The sequence below is a fragment of the Ursus americanus genome, chromosome 1, assembly GCF_024610735.1.
Source record: "Ursus americanus isolate L20-20 chromosome 1, mUrsAme1.1.p, whole genome shotgun sequence".
Taxonomy (NCBI): domain Eukaryota; kingdom Metazoa; phylum Chordata; class Mammalia; order Carnivora; family Ursidae; genus Ursus; species Ursus americanus.
This window is the reverse complement of record NC_142127.1, coordinates 107,830,441-107,853,247: the sequence shown is the minus strand read 5'-3', so window position 1 is coordinate 107,853,247 and position 22,807 is coordinate 107,830,441. Positions and strand designations below refer to the sequence as shown.

General features: G+C 47.5%; 1 protein-coding gene across 1 annotated transcript in view; it reads left to right on the top strand.

The window, feature by feature from the left end:
- The window catches only part of LOC123791218 (contactin-associated protein-like 4), a 133,872-nt gene that overhangs the window by 12,147 nt on the left and 98,918 nt on the right, over nt 1–22,807 (top strand). The window contains exon 2 of the mRNA XM_087865191.1: nt 8,843–8,953. Coding sequence (XP_087721317.1) covers nt 8,843–8,953 — 111 coding nt within the window. The remainder of the gene's footprint in view (nt 1–8,842; nt 8,954–22,807) is intronic.

The following is a 22,807-nucleotide window of genomic DNA, read 5'->3' as shown; positions in this document are numbered from 1 at the left end:
CCCTGGCCCGGGGGCTGTTCTAACCAGCTGTGTGCATGTGGGCAGTGGGTGCAAAGTTTGGGCTTGTTCCAGGGTAGGTGGGCTGGGAGACCCTCCTCCTGCATGGCTCCCTGAGGGGTTGAAGTCGGACCCTGCTGGTCTGTGGGGGAGCCTACACTCCCACCTACACCATCCCAGTACCCCCGCCATGTGCTGTAATACATGTCTCAGCACCGTCCCCACATCTGAGAAACGTGTCAGAAAACTTACCAGAAACTCAGGAACATGAGGGTTTAGGTGGACTATTCTTAACTCATGCTGAGAAAAACAAAAACAAACAAATGAAAACAAACAAACAAAAAACCACCATGACCATCTAACTCCTAAGTTAAAGAGAAAGCTTCAAAATTTTATGCAGAAACAAGCAACAATTATAACCTGCAAAAATAACCTGGAGAAGAAAAGTCAGACATCTTCTCAGAAGATGGGCCAAAAGGACAACGGTGTGCTATCTTTAAAATTTTGAGGAGTGATGACTTCGGAGCGGTAATTATTTATACAACAAAACTGTCAGCAAATACGAGATCACAGCACAGGCAAGCTGAGATTCAAGAACACAGAATTACAACCATCCTTAGGTGCTCTCTGAACAAAACGAACAAACAAAATCCTCTAGCGCACTCTTGGGAAAGACAAGAAAAAGGAAAACTAAGAAAAATTGAGAAATAACAGTCAATTTTGCAGAAAAAATACATAGGGAAATGAAATCTTATGTTTAGATCCATATTTAATATTAAAAGTAGCTTTTTGTAATGTCCAATAAAAAATAAATCTTGACTGAGACAGGACAGAGTTTCTTCAAAGGGATTATTACGTGCGGGTTTCCTCCAGGTTGGGGCACAGAGGAGGTTCCGCTGAGGGGAGAAGTGAGCACAGCTCACAGGCCCAGGCAGGCGCCACGGACGAGCAGGCCTGGCCCAAAGGGGCACTGCTGGAGAACATTCCTGAGGATGCCTGCCCTCGAGAGGGGTCCCTGTGGCTCAAGCTGGTGCAGGGATCTGGGCGCAGGACAGAAGCAGAACCAAAGTGTGGTTGACACATGGGTTGTTGTGGTTGATCAGTGAGGACAAGCGTTCAGCTACCAGTCACCAGGAAGGACTTTGGAGGGTCTGTGTCCTCGATAAAAAAGGGGGCAGCGTGGATCTCATCTTAGTGCTCTCTGCAGCCGGCAGTTCTCAGAACACAATGGGAGATTTCTGTTTTCCAGGGTCATGGGCCATGGCCCTCAGCTAAAATTGTCTGCCACTCAGCTAAAATACCAGAGGACAGCAGGACCCTAAGAGGCAGAGAGTGTGTGGCTCGAAAAACGGGGCCAAGGACATCGTATGTTGAGCAAATCACCAGCACGGGCAGCCATCCCTCATTTAATTGCACGTTGCTGTGTCGCACTTTGTGTACATACGTATTTTTACAAGTGGAGGCTAGCCCTTCAGGAAGATGGAGAAGCACTTGCAGGTGTGGCCACACCACACAGCCGGACCACGGCCGGGCCACAGCCGGGCCACAGCCGGAAGTGAGCCTGAAGACGGGCGTGAGCTGCCATCTGGTTTCGCACACTTGGACGCACTCCGAACTTGGACAGGTATGGCATCGGGCCAAGCAAGCAGTTTCTCGCAACGGAGTGTCTTCCCGGTGAAAATGCCGTGAAGATCGTCACGGGGACAACAAGGACTTAGAACATCACATAAATGCAGCTGGTAAAGGAGCACCACGTCGAGAGGGTGGACCCCAGTTTTGAAGGAGGTTCTCCTGTGGGTGAAATGCCACCAAACAGCACGTCCTGCTGCAGAGAAATCGTCCGTGAAAGGAAGAGTCTGTCGATGCAGAAACCTTGGTTGCCGTCTTGTTTTAGGAAACTGCCACAGCCCCCCAGCCTCAGCAGCCACCACCATCGGGGCAAGAACCGCCACCAGCAAAAAGGTTCCTGCCCGCAAAGAGCTCAGATGATGGCTAGCATTTTCTAACAAGAAAGCATTTTTAACTGAAAGCATGTGCGTGGTCTCGGCAGTGTGCGCATAGTGGAATGGACCACTTGGCGTGTTTTTAATGTTGCAGTTGAAATCAGAGACGGATTCTTTCTCTTTGGAAAGAAAATCCATATTCACTGTATTACGTTTTTACTGGTTATGATACAAACTGAATAGCTTTTATCCATTGTTATTTAAAGTATTGGTGTTAAAACGCTGGCAATGCTTTTATGGTTTGTGAGTTTCTGGGTGACATCACTGAATATCAGCACTTGGGGCTTTTCTCTCCAGTGCACGCTTTCCTTCTGAAATGTGTATTTGCTGGTGGGCTCTGAGCGGCAGGACACTCACGGCTGGTTCCAAAAATGTCTGCACACGGGGCGCCTGGGGGGCGCAGTCGTTAAGCGTCTGCCTTCGGCTCAGGGCGTGATCCTGGCGTTATGGGATCGAGCCCCACATCAGGCTCCTCTGCTGGGAGCCTGCTTCTTCCTCTCCCACTCCCCCTGCTTGTGTTCCCTCTCTCACTGTCTCTCTCTCTCTCTGTCAAATAAATAAATAAAATCTTTTAAAAAAATAAAACAACCAAAACAAAAATGCCTGCACAGCTGGAGGGACCCCTGTGCCCTTCATAAGATTCTTGTCGCGGTGCCGGGAAAAACACAAAACACCAGCTTGATCAGCCAGGTACCTGGCAATGTCTTAGCAAAGATGCCCTCATGTTCAGCAACAAAAGAGCCCATCTTATCAATTGAATACATTATTTCTTGGTGCGAAAGTGCTTATGGCTAAGAGAAAGCATGCGTGGGTGAAGCTTCCTACGTTAGATGGTGAGAGGGTGAGCTTTCTCCCGGCCCGCTCCCAGCACTGCCTCTCGCGGCTCACAGCCCTGCAGCTGACTTCATTGTCCCCCACTACTTTAGAGCATGACGAGCACATCTTTTGCCAAACGAAAGTAATTTCCAGAGGTTATTGGTAGCGTTACGCAGTGTTAGCAATAATTCTTATCATTAAAATTTTGTGAAGGTTTCAAATTGTCAGCTATTTTGCAAAGTCCTTTAAATGGAATAAAACATTAAATTTTATCAGGCATCGTGAATTTGTTTTTCTTATTTTTTTGGTGTAAGTTCCACAAGCCCACAATAGCTGTATCTTCTGAGAAAGATCCGAGTGTTCCTGTAAAAGAACTTAATTTTGGCAGCCCAAATAATTCCTATAATCTATGGATATAAGTGCAGATTTATACAGGAAAGTAAGAGATACACACACGGTAGGAATCCTGTTGGTTCCTGAGTACAACCGGTATTTCAACTTCTCACCGCCACCCGGGAAGTTCCAATAGGAAAACTGCCGCCGGTGGTCTCTTCAGGTAAATTCTCACCTGTATCTATTCGCCCATGAAAACAACATGGGACACGTAAGCTTGTTTAGCGTACATGGGATCATTCAACAAGAAGTGACACCATTTATTCAAAGTGACCTAATACCGCCAGGCTCTCTAAACACACACCCCTTTTAAATGACTTAATTTTCTGTATTTGTAATGGGAATGGTGCGTAGTTTTGAATAAATTGAATAATTAGGTGAAATGATTATGTCGTAGAAGCTGCTTCGGTGCTTGGTCACGTAAACTTACAGCACTTCTAGAGAAAAGACACTATAAACAGCACCAAACAGCATACGGCATTCTCAGTGCTTGCTCTCGGGATTCCTTTAGTCCTACACATTATCGAGGAACCCTGGAAGTGTCTGCTCTTGGAGTTTTATCTACCAGTACTCATCAAATAGCCGTTAAACTAGGAATGTTTGAGAGCATTGATTTATTAACTCACTTAAAAATAACACAGTAAATCCATTGCAGGTTAACAGGAATATTTTTTACTTGTGCGTGCGTGTGTGTGTGTGTGTGGTGTCAACTGTGGATGTGTGAGCACACGTGTGAGCAGGGCTGCATGTGTTAGTGGTGTGTACACACAGCATAGATGTGTTCATTTGTGGTGTGAACATGTATATAGTGTGGGTGTGTGTATGTTTGCAGTGTGAGCAGGTGTGACGGTGAGCACACGTGTAGCATGTGTATGCTTGTGTGAGCAGGTGTGACAGTGAGCACACGTGTAGCATGTGTATTTGCGGTGTGAGCAGGTGTGACAGTGAGCACACGTGTAGCATGTGTATTTGTGGTGTGAGCAGATGTGACAGTGAGCACACGTGTCATGTGTGTGTGTTTGTGGTGTGAGCAGGTGTGACAGTGAGCACACGTGTAGTGTGTGTGTATTTGCAGTGTGAGCAGGTGTGATGGTGAGCACATGTGTAGCATGTGTATGCTTGTGTGAGCAGGTGTGACGGTGACACGTGTAGTGTGTGTATGCTTGTGGTGTGAGCAGGTGTGACAGTGAGCACACGTGTCATGTGTGTGTTTGTGGTGTGAGCAGGTGTGACGGTGAGAACGCAGGCAGCGTGGGTGTGTGCTGGCAGGACGCTCTTCTCTGACATGGCTGAGGCGGTCCTGCCCCACCTGCAGGTCTCACTCTGTTCACGGTCTCAGTTGCCTGTGGCGGCTTGTCCTTTGACCCGCGGTCCATGTCCAGCCAGCCCTTCAGCTGTCCCTCCACCTCACACCTGCTGTGTGGCGTGGCCACAGCCACCCCCTCAGGCAATCCCACGTGCTGACCGGTGGTGGCTGCCCGGCCTGGTCTGTATGGAGCCCTGGGTCCTCAGGGGTCTGGGCCCACTGCCCAGCGTGCCTCCAGACCTGGCCCCACTTTCAGAAGGATTCAAACTCCCTTTGTGTTCAGAAACCGCTGGGCTAGCTGTTTCTATATCTGATGTTTTTACTGCATGAAGTTGTGCAAATTTGGAAAATTATGACTTCACTTGATTTGTGAATGTCTTCTATAAATTGTTACTTCTGGAATGCTTTCTGGAGCTGTGGACGTGTACTGCCTTCCTTCTTGTAAGCAGGAAAAGGAGACTCTCCAAACGCAATGCGTGTGGGGCACCCTCTTGCTCCAGGCAGCCCCTCCCTGCTGCACCTGCTGGCCGCAGGAGAGGAGCTCCCACCAGGGAAAAGAGCTGCTTTCCCAGAGCTGTGGGTTCGTGCCGGAGGGGAGGGGGATACAGAGTGTCCTGGATGTGTGCGCGCTAGGGGATTTGCAAAGAGGAAGCCGCATGCCCCACAGCTGCACACACGTCCTCCCAGCACCGAGTGGGGTGCTTCCTGCTGTTCTCGCTGCGGCCAGCCGCAGAGCCCGCCCGTGGTGCTGGCTGATTTTGCTCAACCTTATGCTCCAGATTCATCTCCGCCATTTGTAGGGAGGAATTTTTCTAAATTTCTGTGTGGTTTCCACTGTTGATCTGTACCCTCTAACGCAGTGGGCATGCAGGCTGTTTCCACTTTGGCGTACCATGAGTAACATCACCGTGGACGCTCTTGCAGGCCTTGGGTGGGCCCGAGGTAGCCTCTGCTCTTACACGGGCGGGAAATTGGCTCCAGGGGCACAGCCTGGCCAGTTCCAGAGTGGCCGCTCTGTGTCACGTCCCCTGATCCTGTCACCTTTGGATTTGGGTCTGGCTGTAGTAGGGCCTTACGCTCAGTAAGTGTCTTGGGGTTTTATACCCGTTTCACTTGTTCATGGTTCTTTCCGAGTCAAGCAGATCCGCCACATTTTAGTCCCACAAACTGCATGGTGTGCTTTCAACACACAGATGTATGAGGTGGTGCCAGGAGGAAGGTGTGACTTACAGTGAGATGCTCGTGTTTTCCCCGTCTAGAGAATGCGTCCTTGATTTATTCATATGTGTGGTTTTCATGACTTTACTTCTGTTCCACACTCTGGAGAGGTCGGCCGTGCAGATCCTACACACAGACTTTCATCACCACACAAACGTTTGACCATCAGTGGAAACACTGCTTTTGCTTTAATTTCATTGAGAAATTCAGAAAATATCCACTTTTTTTTTTAAGATTTTTTTATTTATTTGACAGAGAGACAGCCAGCGAGAGAAGGAACACAAGCAGGGGGAGTGGGGGAGGAAGAAGCAGGCTCATAGCGGAGGAGCCTGATGTGGGGCTCGATCCCAGAACGCCGGGATCACGCCCTGAGCCGAAGGCAGACGCTTAACGACTGAGCCACCCAGGCGCCCCTATATCCACTTTTTAATATTATGTGGTATTCTTTCTTAAGTTAAATTTTATCTTTATGGATTCAGAGAAAAGTATATCTAATTTCGAAAAGATACAATTTTCTATTGTTTACAACAAAGTGCGCGTAATAGTGTAAGAACATCAGCTAGACATTCTGCGCTTGCGGTCGCTTTCCCAGGCTGACCGAGACGAATGACCCTCTCTGCTGTGTAAGTTCACGGTGTGCAGCACGTGGTCTGACTTCACATGTCGTGAGGGACGAGCGACCGCACCAGGGTGAGTCAATCACCGTCTCATTCAGATTCAGAAGCCGGAGTCTTTAATTTTCTTGATCTTACAGCCCATCATTCTTTATTTGAGCTGTTTGATAAAGCTTTTCTGTATCTGCCTCCTCCCTCGAGGGAGCGGTGGTTGGTACAGGGTCCTGACTCCAGCGCGGGTCCGCCGCGTGTGAGCGCCTGTAACGCACGCACATGTACTCGTGACTCCGGGTGCGGGTCCGCCGCGTGTGAGCGCCTGTAACGCACGCACATGAACTCGTGGCTCCGGGTGCGGGTCCGCCGCGTGTGAGCGCCTGTAACGCACGCACATGTACTCGTGACTCCGGGTGCGGTCCGCCGCGTGTGAGCGCCTGTAACGCACGCGCATGTACTCGTGACTCCGGGTGCGGGTCCGCCACGTGTGAGCGCCTGTAACGCACATGCACATGTACTTGTGACTCCGGGTGCGGGTCCACCGTGTGTGAGCGCCTGTAACGCACATGCACATGTACTCGTGACTCCGGGTGCGGGTCCACCGTGTGTGAGCGCCTGTAACGCACGCGCATGTACTCGTGACTCCGGGTGCGGGTCCGCCGCGTGTGAGCGCCTGTAACGCACGCACATGAACTCGTGACTCCGGGTGCGGGTCCGCCACGTGTGAGCGCCTGTAACGCACGCACATGTACTCGTGACTCCGGGTGCGGGTCCGCCGCGTGTGAGCGCCTGTAACGCACGCACATGTACTCGTGACTCCGGGTGCGGGTCCGCCGCGTGTGAGCGCCTGTAACGCACACGCATGTACTCGTGCATGACTAAATGCACCAGGTGTGGAAACCGACTTCGGTTCATTTCCAAGGTGCACAGAGCCCGCTCTGCTGACTGGTGACAAGGTGCATGTTGACCCCAAAGGACCGTCCCTGCCTCTTGTCTGCCCAGGAACTCGAGGGTTCCACTGCCACTCCTCCACCGGATTCTCTGTGAGTGGGGTGCTCAGCGTGACACGGTGGTCATGGCCTCACCCAGCAGGAGCACGGGCCCTGGTCAGCCCCTGAGCAGGGGGCCCTCGGGGACTCCGGCCTCAGTGGAGGGGGGAAAAGTCGGGAGTGGGGGCAGCACACAGGCTGGGAAGCTCTGAGTGAGTGAGAACAGGCATCTTTCTAAATGCAGAATCCTCCTCTGGGTAACAGGCGGGGCTCAACAAAAGCAGAACCCAGCACAAAAATGTCTGCAAAGGGGTCTATTGCAAGGACTCACTCAGTCTATAAGGTTTAGACACTGGTCTGATGGCCCAGGGAAGGGGCCACACGGAGGCTCAGTGTTGGTCTCTGCTGGCGGACGAGGCACTCAGCCACATGCTTCTCCAAGCCCTGCCCGCTCGGAGGACTTCCAGTGCCCACTGTCCCACAGGGACGGCCCAGAGACACGCCGTGTGCCCCGGCTGCCCACTTTCAGGTGGGGCCTGCGTGTGCTGCAGGGCCATCTGCACCCCGGGCCCCGGACTTCTCTCCTCGTCGGTGCTTCACAGGTGCTCCTGGCGAAGCTGCAGGCTGGGAGAGAAGGAGTGTGGCGGGCGCAGGGACTCGGGCACTTGTCCACTTCTCTGTGGAACTCCCGTGTGCCTTCACGGCTGCGTGAGCCCATCTCCTGGGCATGACTTCCACGTGACGGTGGGGTGTAGCCATGCACACCCAGCTCCGCGGCCTGCTGGCTCAGGCAGTAGCCACGGCGCCACGGACAGCCTGGCAGCGGGCCAGCTTGATGCATCTCACGGGCGGTCATGCAGTTTCTGGATGTGGCCTATCCTCCCTCCTGTGTGCGCCTTGAGTAAGATCCCTCAGCAAACTCTGATAGTTTTCTTCACTAAACCTTGAATATCTTTTGAGAAAGACTCTCTCTTTTTTTTTATTTTAATTTTTTTATTGTATTATGTTAGTCACCACACAGTACATCCCTGGTTTTTGATGTAAAGTTCGATGATTCATTAGTTACGTATAACACCCAGTGCACCATGCAATACGTACCCTCCTTAATACCCATCACCGGTCTATCCCGTTCCCCCACCCCCTCCCCTCTGAGGCCCTCAGTTTGTTTCTCAGAGTCCATAGACTCTCTTACATTTTTGTGGTCATTATAAATGACGATTTTAAGGTAGTTTCATGCTTTTGACACAGAGAAATGTGATGAGTACGGGTGCGTGGCTCGTACGCCCAGCCTCCGTGTGGTCTTGCTGTTTCCAGGGACTTGCCTGTGTGGTTGGTTTGGCACTTCTCTGTGCCTGCAAGCCTCTAATGCCCTGTGCTCCCCAGGTCTTCCCATTGAGTGGGCTCCGTGGGAGCCCTTTGAGCCTGGTGTTTGCTCCTGGGTTTGCAACGTTAGGCTACTGACCGTGCAAGGGCTGCCAATTGTGCTAATCTGAGCGGGTGTTTTCCCGACAGAGAGCTGCGACCAGCCGCTGGCGTCCGCGCTGCCCGCCTCCTCCTTCAGCAGTTCCTCTGAGCTCTCCAGCAGCCACAGCCCCGGGTTCGCGAGACTGAACCGCAGAGACGGTAAGTCAGCCGGCTGCCTCTCGCTGATCCACGGCGGCTCACGGACTTTCAACAACTCCTGTATTTCTTTTGATAAATTGTAAGTGGACTGACTATCTGTGGCACAGAAAGTAAAACTCCAAGCAAGTATTAGGTGTGTGGGCGTGTTCCCATGTGAGATTTTGCACGTAGGAATGCCCAGGCTGGTCTCCCTCCACGTGCGTGTCGGGGCCACGGAGCGAGCCACGCCCGAAATGGCTGTGAACTGCGTGACTGTTGTGCACAGTCATTGCAGCATTTCAGTTGCGAGAATATGTACATACCTTTTAATGTGCCCAGCTGTTTATCTAGGAAAGTATCTTTTCTATCACAAATACTCACGTCTGGGAGTCTGTTAGCCCTGACTGTGTGTTTGTCTTCAAGTCGGACAGAGAAGCTGGAAGGTGTGTTAGTTTCCTATTGCTGCTGTAACACACTCCGTAAAGATTTAGTGGCTTAAAACCACACGAATGTAGTACGTTCTGGGTTTGAAGGTCAGAGGTCTGGGACGCGTCTCACGGCTGGAGTCGAAGTGCTGGCCAGACTGGTCCCTTCTGGAGGCGCCTGCTGTCCGGGCTCCTCCCTCCACCTCCAGGGCTGCGGGGTCTCCCTGGTTCCGACTCCTCTGCCTCCCCCTTCCCACCTAACGCCCTGTGATCACATTGACCTCTCAGATTCCGCCGATGAGCAGCCTTAACTCCTTCCTGTCGTGTGAGGCCACTGGTTCCAGGGGCTGAAAAGTGGGCCATCGTCCGCCTTCCATCAGAGGCTGGAAAAGCAGTCGCAGATACTTGCCAGTTAAAAATAAAGACAGTCATTCCATTTCTTCCATGACGTCTGGAGGAGCAAGGGGAATGGAATGCTACCTTCACGCTCGTCAGGGTCATTCTTACACCTTTGAACCCTTTATTCTGGGGTGTCGCCGTGTGCCGTCCTGCAGAGAAGAGCAGGAAACCGCGTCGTCTTCAGCCGCTCTGCAAAAAGCTCACGGTCATGGGAGGGCGTCGCCGGGGTCCTGGCCACAAAACGGGAAGGCGGGAGGCCCGTCCGCAAATTCAGGGAATCAGGTCCGGCTCTGTCGCCCAGAAGACTCCTGCAGGGATGAGAGCCTGTTCTCGCCCGCCTTCTGAAATCACCCCCTGCTCTTTCTCTTTAACCTCCCGCTGTCCTGAGCGCGAGGTTCAGCATCTGACCTCATTTATTACGGAGAACATTCACAACACAGAAAATAACGGTACTTCATACGGGGTTTCAGCGGTATCTGAGGTTTTTGTTAGAGATAGATGGACAGACAGATACTCCCACCAAAGTGCTTATTACAAAATAGCTGTGTAGACGCGTCGACACTGATGATTTTATATTTCATTTTATTTGCTGTTGAACGGGCGGAATTAGGTGAGGAGGTGGTTTGGGCCCCAGGAAGTCAGGTCTCTCCAGCCTCTGTTCTGGAAAGCAAGTTCAGACGTGCTCAAAAGAAAACCTCAGGCCCAAAAACGTGTGGTTTAGGCGCTGAATACCCAGTGACCGCAGTTTCAGCCTCCCCCAGATGCAGTCTTAACAGTCAGACCCCTGCCCTTCTTCCCCCAAAGGGAGGCAAGCCCAAAAGAACGGTCCTTTTCTTTTGCTGGTAATTTCCCTGCCTCACGTCCATCCTGTAAAACGTCCATTTCGTGCAGCTCCTTGGGGTCCCCTCTGCTTGCTAAACAGGGTCCTGCCGGTTCACGAGTCTTGTAAGGAAGCCAATTAGATCTTCAGATTTGCTACAGATTTACAGAACTTTCGGGTTTTATACGGGAGAGCCCTACCTTCCTCGTAGTGACGCTGTCAGTGCCGCTTACGCATCATACGGACAAGTGTGGCTGGTAGTGAAGACACAGAGGCCTCAGCTTCCCAGACACAAATAGCCTCTGTTGACCACAGGCCAGGAAACCCAGCACCCCTTGGCCACCCTCTGGTGACACCCTGGGTTTCTGCAAGTCCCCCTCCCAGGGCCTGCATGCCGTCATGTTTGTCCTGCTGGTCCAACCCTGATGTGCGTGGACCCCCCCCCCCCCGGGGCTGGACCCCCAGCTGGACTTCCTTCCTGGGCCCTTGAACAACAGCTCCTGTAGGCCTCTGGGAGCCCAGGCCCTGCGGTGCCCCCCGGCTCCACGGCCCATGCTGGGGCTCCCAGCCTCCCAGACACAGGGTCATAGCCCCACCCCGAACCAGTGTCCTTCCTCCTGACGTGACTCGAGTGCGCGTCCGTGCATGCTCAATCTGGCAGCCCTTTCTCCAGATGGTGTTTATTTGAGCTCCATCACGTCTGAGTGTCAAACATCTCTCTACACAAATTACCGTTTTCTGGAAACACAAAGGCAGGATGAGAGCCCTTTGCCGGCTCTTCTCCGGGATGAGCTGGATTCACCCAAAACTGTCACAGTGAAAAGGGGGGGAGGCATTTTCACGCCAGCAAAATGCAATAAAAGAAGAGGTGTTTTAGGAAAACCCACTATTCGTTCTCACGTGAATCCTAATCATCGTAACCAGGTTAAGAGAAGCATGAAGTTTTTCTTTTGAAAATAAGAGAGAAAAGTCTATATTTCAATCAGTTTCTTTCAAAGTTTTCACAGAGAGTGGAGACACCATACATAAATCAGTAAATTTATCTTCAGTCTGTGCGCGTGTTTCGTAAATGACAAGTGAGCATACTCTCCCGTTTGCTGGTTAAAATCGCATTTCCCACCGGGCATGCGAGCCTCGGGATTTTCCATGAGGGAAAATCATTTCAATCCGCTATCTTCCTGCAGCTCATAATGAAGCAAGATATCAACTTTAATGAACTTTATTTGCATGTTAATTAAGTTTAAAACAGCCCATCTTAATTATCTTTTACTTGCTAATTCATTGTTTTTGATTGGGTTTTATTTTTTCTCCCCGCGGATGCCGGCAGCATTCACAGCAATTGCAAACGGGTGAGTTATTGAAGGCTGTGTGGTGCTTCTCTTGTTCTAACATTTCTCCTTTGCTTTGGATCAGGCTGTGAATGATGGCTACGCAGGCAGTCTGAACAGGAATACACGAACACGAATGAAGACACCGGCAAACAAATTTCTCAGAGTCAGAAACCCATAAAACATGAGGTCTTCCCGCTGCAGGTCTGGGAGCAGGCAGGAAACAGGCGGCTTCTAACCAGACCACTCACTGCTTTTTGTTCTATGTCCGAAGCGGTGGGGCTGGGGTAGGTGATGTGGGACGCCCCGCGTCAGGGGCACTGAGGCCCTGGGACTGTCACACCCTTTCCCTGGGGCACGCGTGTGGGACAAGCCGAGTCTCCCAGAGCAGGTCATACCGCTGTCTTTCCCTTGGTCGAGGGAGTTGGGTTCGCCGCAGCTCAGAAGGAATAATCCAAGATTCCCCAGCACACAGATGGCCATGACGGCGCTCCCGGGAGGCACCTGCATCGCTCCCACGGCTCCTCCTTCGTTCACCATCTCCGTGCAGTGTACCATGAACTGTGATGCGTCTGGAAGAGAAGCCTGTTGGTCCTTTACTGTCAGTGCTGCTGAAATGTGAGGTTATCTCAGGCTGCCGGTGGGGCACCCACGAGGTCGGCAGGGGGTCGCCGACACAGCAACCCGACAAGGCACTCGGTGCACAAATGACAAAGGAAACGTCAGAAACCTCTCTTTTCAGAAGGGGATTGCACAACACCATCTAGCACCAGCAAGAGGTTTCCTCCAAATCTCTTACCTACTGAAAAGGGCATTGTCCAGGCCCCGGTCCTTGGGCTGAGGAGTCTCTAGGGGGAGACGGATGCAGAGAAAAACACCCCTCTGCCCAGGACACAGGAAGGCAGCAAGGAGCATCGTGAGCACTGTGGACCGAGGTGAGCCCAGGGCGAGTCCGCAGCCAGCTCTGGCCTGGAGGCCTCCCCTGGGGGCCAGCGGTGGGAGGTCTGCTAGGGCTGGGCCAGCAGCGGCCAGCCTTGGATGTGCCCACAGGCTGTGCGGCCACCGCCTCCCCTCCAGCCCTGAGGCTGAGCCTCTCGGGATGTCCTGGTGCGTGTTCAAGACTTCCTGGATCACTCATCCCGACTCCTCTGCAGTCAGTCCAGGAACCACCTGACAGATCCGATTCAACGTTCCCTCTACGAGATACGCAAACAGAACGGCAATTTCAGCTAAGCGTGAACTAAATTTAAGGGAGAATTTTTTTTAAAAGTCTGCAAAAAGGCTCATGAATAGGGGCACGGGGATGCTCTGTCCAGTTCAGATTTATTTTGCCTCAGGAAGCAGTTCCCTGAGAAAGTCATGACAGGTTTGTGTCCGTTGGAGGCTGGACCTGACACCCAGGCGGGGGCGCCACAGCCAGGAGTGCTGACCGCGGACGGGTTTCAAGTCCCCAGATGTTACCGTACGTGGGACAAATCTGGAACGGGGTAGCTCCGTGGTCCTCGGGTGTCACATGGCCAGGGCTGGGGAATCCCATATGGGGTACATTCTCCACTTGACTGTGGCCCCAGTTCACTCAGCTGCTTTCACAGAGAGACATTTGGAGTTGAGCCTCTGGCCACGTGAGGTGCCACGGAAGCTGAGGTTCACAGTGTCACTGATGACGCTGTTGTTGTGGGGGGTGCAGCCTGAAGGGTGCTGCATGTGCAGATCCCAGTGACCCAGTGACCCACAGAACATCGACTGGCGTCCGTGAAACACTTTCCATTTCTTTCCCAAATCGGTGGCTTCCACCAATGCTGCCAAGGGCACTTGAGACATTTCTGCCACCAAGCATTACCAGAAAGCCTACACAGAATGCTTTTTTAAGTGTTTGAAGATCCTGGAGAGTTTCCAGACAGTGGGGCCAGGACCAGGAAAGGGAAGGCCAGGGAGCTGAGCCTGTCTCTGCTGCCGCTTGCTGACGGCATCTTCCAAGGCGAAAGCCACAGCGACAGGTGAGAGGCTGAGGAGGACCTCAGGCAGCTGCCCCAAAGTGGAACTCAGAGGCCAGCAGGGAGGAGGGGCCCTTGAGCACATCACAGACTTTGGACCGAACCAGAAACACTCATTTTCATTGTGAAAAAAGCCTAACCCTGATTGGACTGAGCTGCCAATGCTTTGAGAAGCAAGAGTAAGTTAACTCTGGAAGGAACCAAGTCGTCTAGAACCTAATCGTGTTTTTACATTTTAAAAATGAAACTATCTAGTTTAGAAATGGAAAAAAAGGCACATAATAAGATATGACTAAAAACCAGAGAAATAAAACAGAGTTTTATTAATAACAATAAAGTTATAAGACATAGTCTTTAAGACAAATATAATTAATATGTTCAAGATATTAAAAGATGCATAATTTCAGCAAATAACTGGAAATGAATGCAAATTCAAATGGAAATAAAACAGGGAAGAGCAACAAAGTCAAAAGTTGGATTTTTAAAAATTTTAATAAAATTGACAAATCTACATATGACTCAAGAAAAAATAGAAAATCTGAATATAACTAATACAAGTAAAGAGATTGGAGTCATAATTATAAACTTCCCACAAAGCAAAGCTTAGAACCCAATTGTTCATGTGTGAATCCTACCAAACATTTAAAGACAAATTAACACCAAGCTTCCACAAACTCTCCCACAAGATAGAAAAAAAGGGGAAACGTCAATCATTCTGAGTTCAATGTCACCTGGATACCAAAAGAAAACTATAATCTAATATCTTTTAAGAAAGTGGATCAAACATTCTCAAAAAAAATTTAAAAACTAGCAAATGAATCCAGCAACATGTAGAAAGAAGTATGCACCGTGACCAAGTAGGGTTTATCCCAGAAATTCAAGGTTGGTTTAATATCCAAAAATCAGTGTAATAATACCATATTAATAGCATAAGGGAACAGATACATGATAATCTCAATAGATACAAAAAAAGCATTTAACAAAACCCCACACTTTTTAATGATAAAAACAGTGTACAAACTAGAAGTATAAGGAACCTTCACCAGCCTTTAAAAGGCATCTACCAAAGCCAGTAGTTCACATCATACTTGATGGTAAAAGATTAAATGATTCCCCCTGAGATTGGACACAAAACAAGGGTGTTATACTTGCCAATTGCAGTTAACATTGTACTGGAAGTTCTAGCTATAGGACAAGTAGGCAAGAAAATAGAATAAAAGGGGATCAATAAGAAGCAAAATTATCCCTATTTATAGGTTGCATGATCTTGTATATAGAAAACCTTTCAGAATACACACACACACACAACTATTATAAAATGGGTTTAGCAAGCTTGTAAGACACAAGACCAATATCCAAAAATCAATATCCAAGAACCAATATCCAAAAATCAATTGTATTTCTATGCTTTAGAAATTATTATACAGAAATGGAATTAAGAAACCAATTCAATTTATCACAGCATCAGAAAGTGTTAAAACCCTGCAATAAATTTGCCAAAAAAGTGTGAGATTTATATTTATATAAAAAATACAAAGCATAGTTGAAAGAAATTAAAGAAGACCTAAATAAGTGGAAAGACAGCCCCTGTCCATGTATCAAAAGGCTTAATATTTTTTTAAGTGGGGCTCTTTCTTCAAATGAGTCTCCATTGGGTTCAATCCCTTCCCAAATCCCAGGCACCCCTTCCTCACAAGCGGACAAGCTAACCCTAAAATTCATTTAGAAATACAAGTGATCATAACAATATTGAAAAAGAATAAATCTGGAGGACTCCCAATTGTTGGTGTCCACACTGGCTCCATAGTTACTGCAATTAGGACACTGTGCACTGTGGAGGATAGATGTGCAGACCAATGGGGTACAATTTATTGTCCAGAAATAACCCTTCACGTTTATGCTAAGTTGGTTTTCTGGAGGGGCCCTAAGAAAATGTAGTGGTAGAAAGAATAGTCTTTCCAGCAGATGTGCCGAAAGCACGATGCTGAACTCGCACCATGCATCGAAAGTAACTCAGAAGGAACCGCAGACTTAATGTGAGTGATGAAACTATGAAAGTCTTGGAGAAAACCATACTAGTAAATGTACACAGACATGGATTCAGAAATGTGTTTATAGATATGAAACTAAATGCACAAGTGACAAAAGAAAAAAATAGATAAATTGGATTTCTTCAAAATTAAAAATGCTTTACTTGAAAAACACCATTAAGAAAGGGACAAGAAAACCCACAGTATGGGGAAAATATTTGTAAATTATAGAGTGGATAAGGAACTTGCCAATCTGGAGTCTCTAGAGAACCCTTACAAATCAACCATAAAAAAACCCCAAGAAAACCAATTTAAAAATAGATAAATTATTTGAAAAGCCATTTCTCCAAAGAAGGCATACAAATGGCCAATAAGCACATGAAAAGATGCCCAACATCATTAGCCATTCGCCACATGAAAATCCACGTCACACCGTGAAGATCGCTGCCGTCTGCAGAAAGGACAGTAACAAGGCTGGAGAGACCACGGAGGACTCGCAGCCTCCCCACGGCTGGTGGGCACGAGGCGCTGCTAAGACAGTTCAGTGGCTCCTCAGGAAGCTACCGTGGCATCAGGGTAGGACTCGCAGCCACTCCCAGGTGTGGACCCACGTGAGGACGATGTCAGTGCGGAAGCTCGTACACAGGTTCACGGCACCGTTCTTCAGGATCACGGTAACGTGGAAGCAACCCAAATATCCGCCGACTGACGAATGCGTGGACAAGCTGCGGTGGTTTCATACCGTGGAATGTTATTCAGCAGTGATCCACGGTCCAGGGCACAACGTGGACGGACCTCATACACATGACACCCACTGGAAGAATACAGTCACCGAAGATGCTGTCCTGTCGGCAACGACGTGGATGGAGCTAGAGTGTAACCTTGAGGGAAGCAAGTCAGAGAAATGATCTCACTCACGTGTGGGATTAAAAAAACAAAACACATGAACCAACAAAGACAAAAAAAAAGACTCTTAAATGCAGAGAACAAACTGGGGGTTGCAAGAGGGGCAGTGGGGGGCAGAGATTAGACCCCCTCGCGGTGATGAGCTCCGAGTCCTACACCGCTGCTGAATCGCTGTGCTGTACGCCTGAAACTAACACAACGCTGCATGTTAGTGAAACGTGAATAAATTACACGTTAGTCAATCCTAAGGGAAAAAACCACATCCTCTAAGTGTTTTGTGCTGGGTCTTCCTTTATAAAGGTGACAGAGCGAGGACACAAAAGTCAATGCCATTGAAAGAAAAGTTAGAGCAGCTCACACTTCCCCTGGAAACGAGAGGCTGGGCTCACGTGCCGGGGCCCCGGGGCCACCAGCGCTTGGTCAGGAAGCAGAAGGAAGAGCTGGCAGAGTTCAGGTCATGGTCTTCCTTAGGTTTCCACAGAATGGCAAGTGGCGCTCAGCACCAGCTAGCGTGACAGCCGGGCTCTGACACCTGCCCTGGAGGCTGGAGGGTCCAGGCCACTAGAGGGGATACAGCTCTGAGTGGCTGGTTGGCATGTCGCAGACACACTCCCCAACACCCGCAGCCCCTAGTCGCTGGTTGGCCCACCCTCACCCCAGCAGGAAAGGGTTAAAAAAACCAAACACCAGGGGCGCCTGGGTGGCTCAGTCATTAAGCGTCTGCCTCCGGAGTCCTGCGATCAAGCCCCACATCAGGCTCCTCCGCTATGAGCCTGCTTCTTCCTCTCCCACTCCCCCTGCCTGTGTTCCCTCTCTCGCTGGCTGTCTCTCTGTCGAATAAATAAATAAAATCTTCAAAAAAACAAACAAACAAACAAACACCAAAAAGTCATAATCTACAGAAAATAAAAATCATATGGTATTGATACAGGGATTCCAGTTATGGGATGCGTCCAGAATTGGTAAATCCAGGGACAGAGGACGTCTGCTTGTTGCCAGGGGCTGTGTGAGGAGAGAATAGAGACCGGCTCCTGTCAGGTGCGTGGTACTGCACAGTGTCTGATCGTTGCAGTCCGTGAATATACTAAGGAACACTAAATTATACACTAAAAACCTACAGGTCACATCTGAAGTTGACCATCGCACAGACGTGTTAAAGCAAAAATTTGGTAAAAAATAGTATAACATAAAAAAACACCACATATGTACAACTTTGGACAATGTAACTTTGAAGATGATATACTTGGACGTATTATAAGAAATAAATCATAGGAGATGTTGCAAGAGAAGACGGACCCTGGACAGGGTGAGCCGTGAGCCATGTTTTCATAGGCACATTTCTGAAAACTGAATCTCAAATATACATTTTTCATGCAGTGTGGCCCTTTTCTAGTTGTTTAAGATTTTAAGGTATAATTATCTTACGTACATTCTTCACACTCCATGATTTCAGGTTTAGCTAAGTCCAATGGAATAATGCATCTAAATAAATGTTCAAACAAAGTGGAAAACCATATGGAAGATTTAGGTAGAAAAATGACAGTTTGTGCAGAATTTAAGAAAATGCTTTATGCAATTAACACATTTAAGGTCATCAAAACCGAGTTTTTAAGGTAAATGAAAGTAAGACTTTTTACAGTCTGTTTGGCATATCAAAGAAATTTTTAATTAACATGAATTATAACGTTGTTAAAATATACTAGTTTATATTTATGTAGAGCTTAGCACATAAGAGTTACTTGAAATTTCGTTAACGGCATGTAAGATCTATTTTCATAAATCTGAGTCTTTATTTTTCATGCAGAATCATTTACGGCTTCCGGATTGTCTCCACGGGCAGTAAACACTCCCAGTAATTACTTATTTATTTTTTGTTATTTCCCTGCAGTGTAGTTGATACACAATATTACATTCGTTTCAGGTGTACAACATAATGATCCCACATTTATAGACATGGTGAGATGGTCAGGAGGGTAAATGCGGCCGCCCCCTGTCAGCACACAAAGTGGAGACGGCATCAGCCGTCTTCCCTGTGCCGTGCGCTGCACCCCCGTCTGACTTATTTTCTACCTGGAAGTTTATACCCCCCACTCGCTTCCCCTATTTGCACACCCCTCATCCCTCCCCTCTGGCAACCTCCAGATTCTTCTCTGTATCTGAGAGTCTGTTTCTGTTCTGTTTTGTTTGTTCGTTTCGTTTTTTAAATTCCACATCTGGGTGGAATCCCACACCATTTGTCTTTCTCTGAGTTATTTCACTTGACGTAATACCATTGATTTTGGAATGGTTGAAACACATGGGTGGATTTTATTTAGTAAACACGCTCATCGCTGAGTGAAGTACAGAGTGTGCGTTAGGCATATTTTTTCTGTGCCGTAGCTTCAGCTGATGAGTGAATGACAGTGTGTCCCCCCCGTGTCATTTGAACACGTAGTTGTTGAGGGAGGTGAGAAAGAAGATCCGTGCCTCCTGGGCTGTCCTGCTCTACCCAGAGACACAGGGCACTTGTGCACAAGCCCCCGTTCGTGCCCTGGACCTCAGTGACTGGCAGGTTCAGCTCGGTTCTTATTTCATTCTTCTGTTCTTTTGTAACATTAGGAAAAAGCAGTTTCTGCGATGATTTTTATTTCTTTGAGTCCCATGTTGACTTTATTTCAAGAGAAACAACAGACTATCGAAAATAAGACAGAATTTTGAACACCAGGACCAAAAATGCATGTTTCCTAGAGATTTCTCTTTTCCTCCAGCCGTGGAGAGCCATTGTGATCCCGAAAGCTGAGATCCCTGCACATATCCTCGAAGTAAAAAGAGACATCACACTAGTAGCAGAGATGACCACTGCCCGATATTTAACATCTCATTTCTAACTAAAAGTGTTCTTCCTGTAAATCTGAGATGCATTTAATGTGGAAGAAATGACCACATTGCTGAGGTATCCAAGATGCCACACCCAGCATGAACGTGCTTCACACGTTTGTGTTGTCCAGCTCTGTCCCTGCAGCTCGCTCTGGTCATTCTGAATTCCTCCTTCCTACCTGCTTACGGCTGCGAAGGGAACGCACTTCACTCCGTTTTCCTTTTTCTTACCTTTTTTTTTTTTTTTTTTAGCTCCTACAGACTACAGATTACGAACGACTTTAGAAGACTCTTTTCTTTAAAGAAAGAGAATGCAGAACTCTGCAGGTGTAAATTGCAATGTTTCCAAGATTGAGATTTTCACTTATTTTCCCCCAATATTATTGTTTTAACTAATATCTTTCATTTGACAAGCGGATGTACCCTTATAATGGCCTCAACAACAAAGCGATTAAATATACCCTCACCCTAAAAAGTGTCCTCCGTACCTCTGTCCCCATACCCCACCCCCAGGCAGCCACCCTCCCAATTTTTGTGACCTTGACGTACTTTGTCATGTCATAGAACACAAATAATTCTGGGTCCTTCTGCCCAACATGAGACTAATCCACGTTTTGGGTTGTTTCCGTTACTTTTCCCTTTTAATTTCTGAGCACTACTCTATGTATGGACACAACAGGAATCATGTGTCCTCTCTCCAGTTGAAGGACACTTGGGTGGTTCTGGTTTGGGGACCCAGAGTAAAGCTGTCTGACTGTTATCGGACAGTCTTGCGCGGACCCGTTTCTGTTTCTCTTGCGCAGAGACCCAGGAGTCGTATTTATAGCTGGCTAAGCTGTGGGGGAATATTCAGTATTTTAAGACATTGACAGAGAGTCTTCTACTGCGGTTTTGCCCTTTCGCACCTCCAGGGCCAAGCTGGGGCATTCTGGGTGCTGCACACCCTCCCGGCTCCCGGGATGAGTAGCTGAGCGCTAGGCGTTCCCACAGGTGTGAGGGTTTCTAATGTTATGACCCCAGAGAATAATGACATCGGACATTTTCTCATAGCTTATTGTGATTATCTTCTTGGGAAAAGTTCAGAACTTTTGCCTGTTTTTTCAGGACTGCACTGGAGTGTTCAGTTTGTAGTTGCTGAGTGCTGAGAGTTCTGTCTACACTTAGGTATGTGGGTTGGAGCTGCAAATATTGTTTCTCAGTGTGTTTGTCGTCTTTCTGTTCTTTAAACAGTGTCTTTTGCAGAGTGAAAGTTTTTATCTTAAGGAAAACCAATTTATCATTTTTTAAAAGAAACTGTGCTATAGAACAAAGTTCCCTCACCTTAAAAAAAAAAAAAATCCAATCGTTCCAGCACAGTTTTTGGACAAGACGGTCCTTTCCCACTCAACTTTCTGCACCTTTGTAAAAAAGCAGTTGACCACACATGGCTGAGTCAACTTCTGGACTTTTTCTGCTCCACTGGTCTATTTAATTTTCTTTACTCAGTGCTGTTTTAAGAACTTTAATTTAGTAATAAACAATCAGGTTGGGTAATACACGTCACGCAAAAGAAATACAATGGATTTTGTATATTGACTTGATTCTGAAAACTTGCTAAAACCACATATTGGTTCTGCACCACATTTTAGATTCCACAGGTCATCTACGTGGATGACCGTGTGATTTGTGGCTAAAACCATTGCTTCTTCCTTCCCGATCCAAGTCCTTTTATTTCATCTTCTTGCTGTATCGCCTTGGCCACATGCCGTCCGTGATGCTGAGTGGATGCAGTGAGAACAGGCAGCCTTACCTTGTTTCCCCATCTCAGAGGGAAATCACTCTGTCTTTACATATGATGGTACTTGCAGGGTTTTTAAATAAACGTCCTGTTCTTTGGTTGTCGAGACTTTTTTGTTGTTGTTGTTAATCAGGAATGAATGTTGGTTATTGTCAAAAACTTTGCATTTATTCGGTGATTGTATAGTCCAGTATTTGAACATTCTTAGTATGTTCATATGTGAATCACGTCAGCCGAATTTCTAACGTTAAACCAACACGGCATTCATGGGGTGCGTCCCGCCTGGTTCTGGTGTACTAACCGTTTCATAGATTGCTGGATTTTATATGCTTACATTTTGTTTAAAAAGTTTGCATCGACATTCCTAAGATAGATAGGTCTGTATCTTTTTTCTGTTACACTGTTTGCATTGTTTTGTTATCGGGATGTAGCTAGCCTCACGGAGTTCGTTGGGAATTATTTCCTCCACTTCCTAGAGAGTTTGGGTGGAACTGATGTTAGTTCTTGCACAAATTTTTGATATATTTTATTTGTAAAATCCTTGAACCTGTAATTTTCTTTGTGAGAAATTTTAAAATACAAATTCAGTTTCTTTAACAGATATTAGGTTTGTTTCTTCTTAAATGAAATTTATTAGTTTCTTTCAGATGTCCATGTCATCTAAATAAATCTAAAAATAAACTGACTGGAATAAAGTTTTTCATAATGTTTCTTTATTACCCTTTGATGCCAGTAGCAATGTCCCCTCTCATTCCTGATTTTAGTAATTAATTAGTAATTAAGCTGATTAATTAATTAGTAATTTAAAAAATTAGTAATTCTCTCTTTGTTCCTGATTACTCCAAGTAGAAGCTTATCAGTTTTATAGATCGAAGGAATAACTTTTGGTTTTACTTCTTTTTCTCCCTTGATTTTCTGTTTTCTCTTCATTACTTCCATTTGATCTCTATTATTTCCTTCCTTCTGTCTAAGTGGGGGGTTTATATTTACTTCTTTTTCTAGCTTCTTTAGGTCGGAAGCTAAGCTCACTGATTTGAGAACTCTCTCCTCCGACATCACTATGTGTTCCCAATCCCCCCTCCCAATTCGTATCAGTGACATCACTAGTCTTGGTAAGTTGTGTTTTCACTTTTGTTCAGTCAAAAGCTTTGTAATTTTCCATTTGATCTCCCTTTTGACTCGGGTTATTTAGAAGAATGTTACTGCGTTTTCAAATATTTCGGTATTTTACAGATATCCTTCTGTTACGGATTTATAACTTCATCCTGTTATTTATTTGTTTGTTTCATTTATTTTTGGGGGGGGCTGAAGGAGAGGGAGAGAGAGAATCTTAAGCAGGC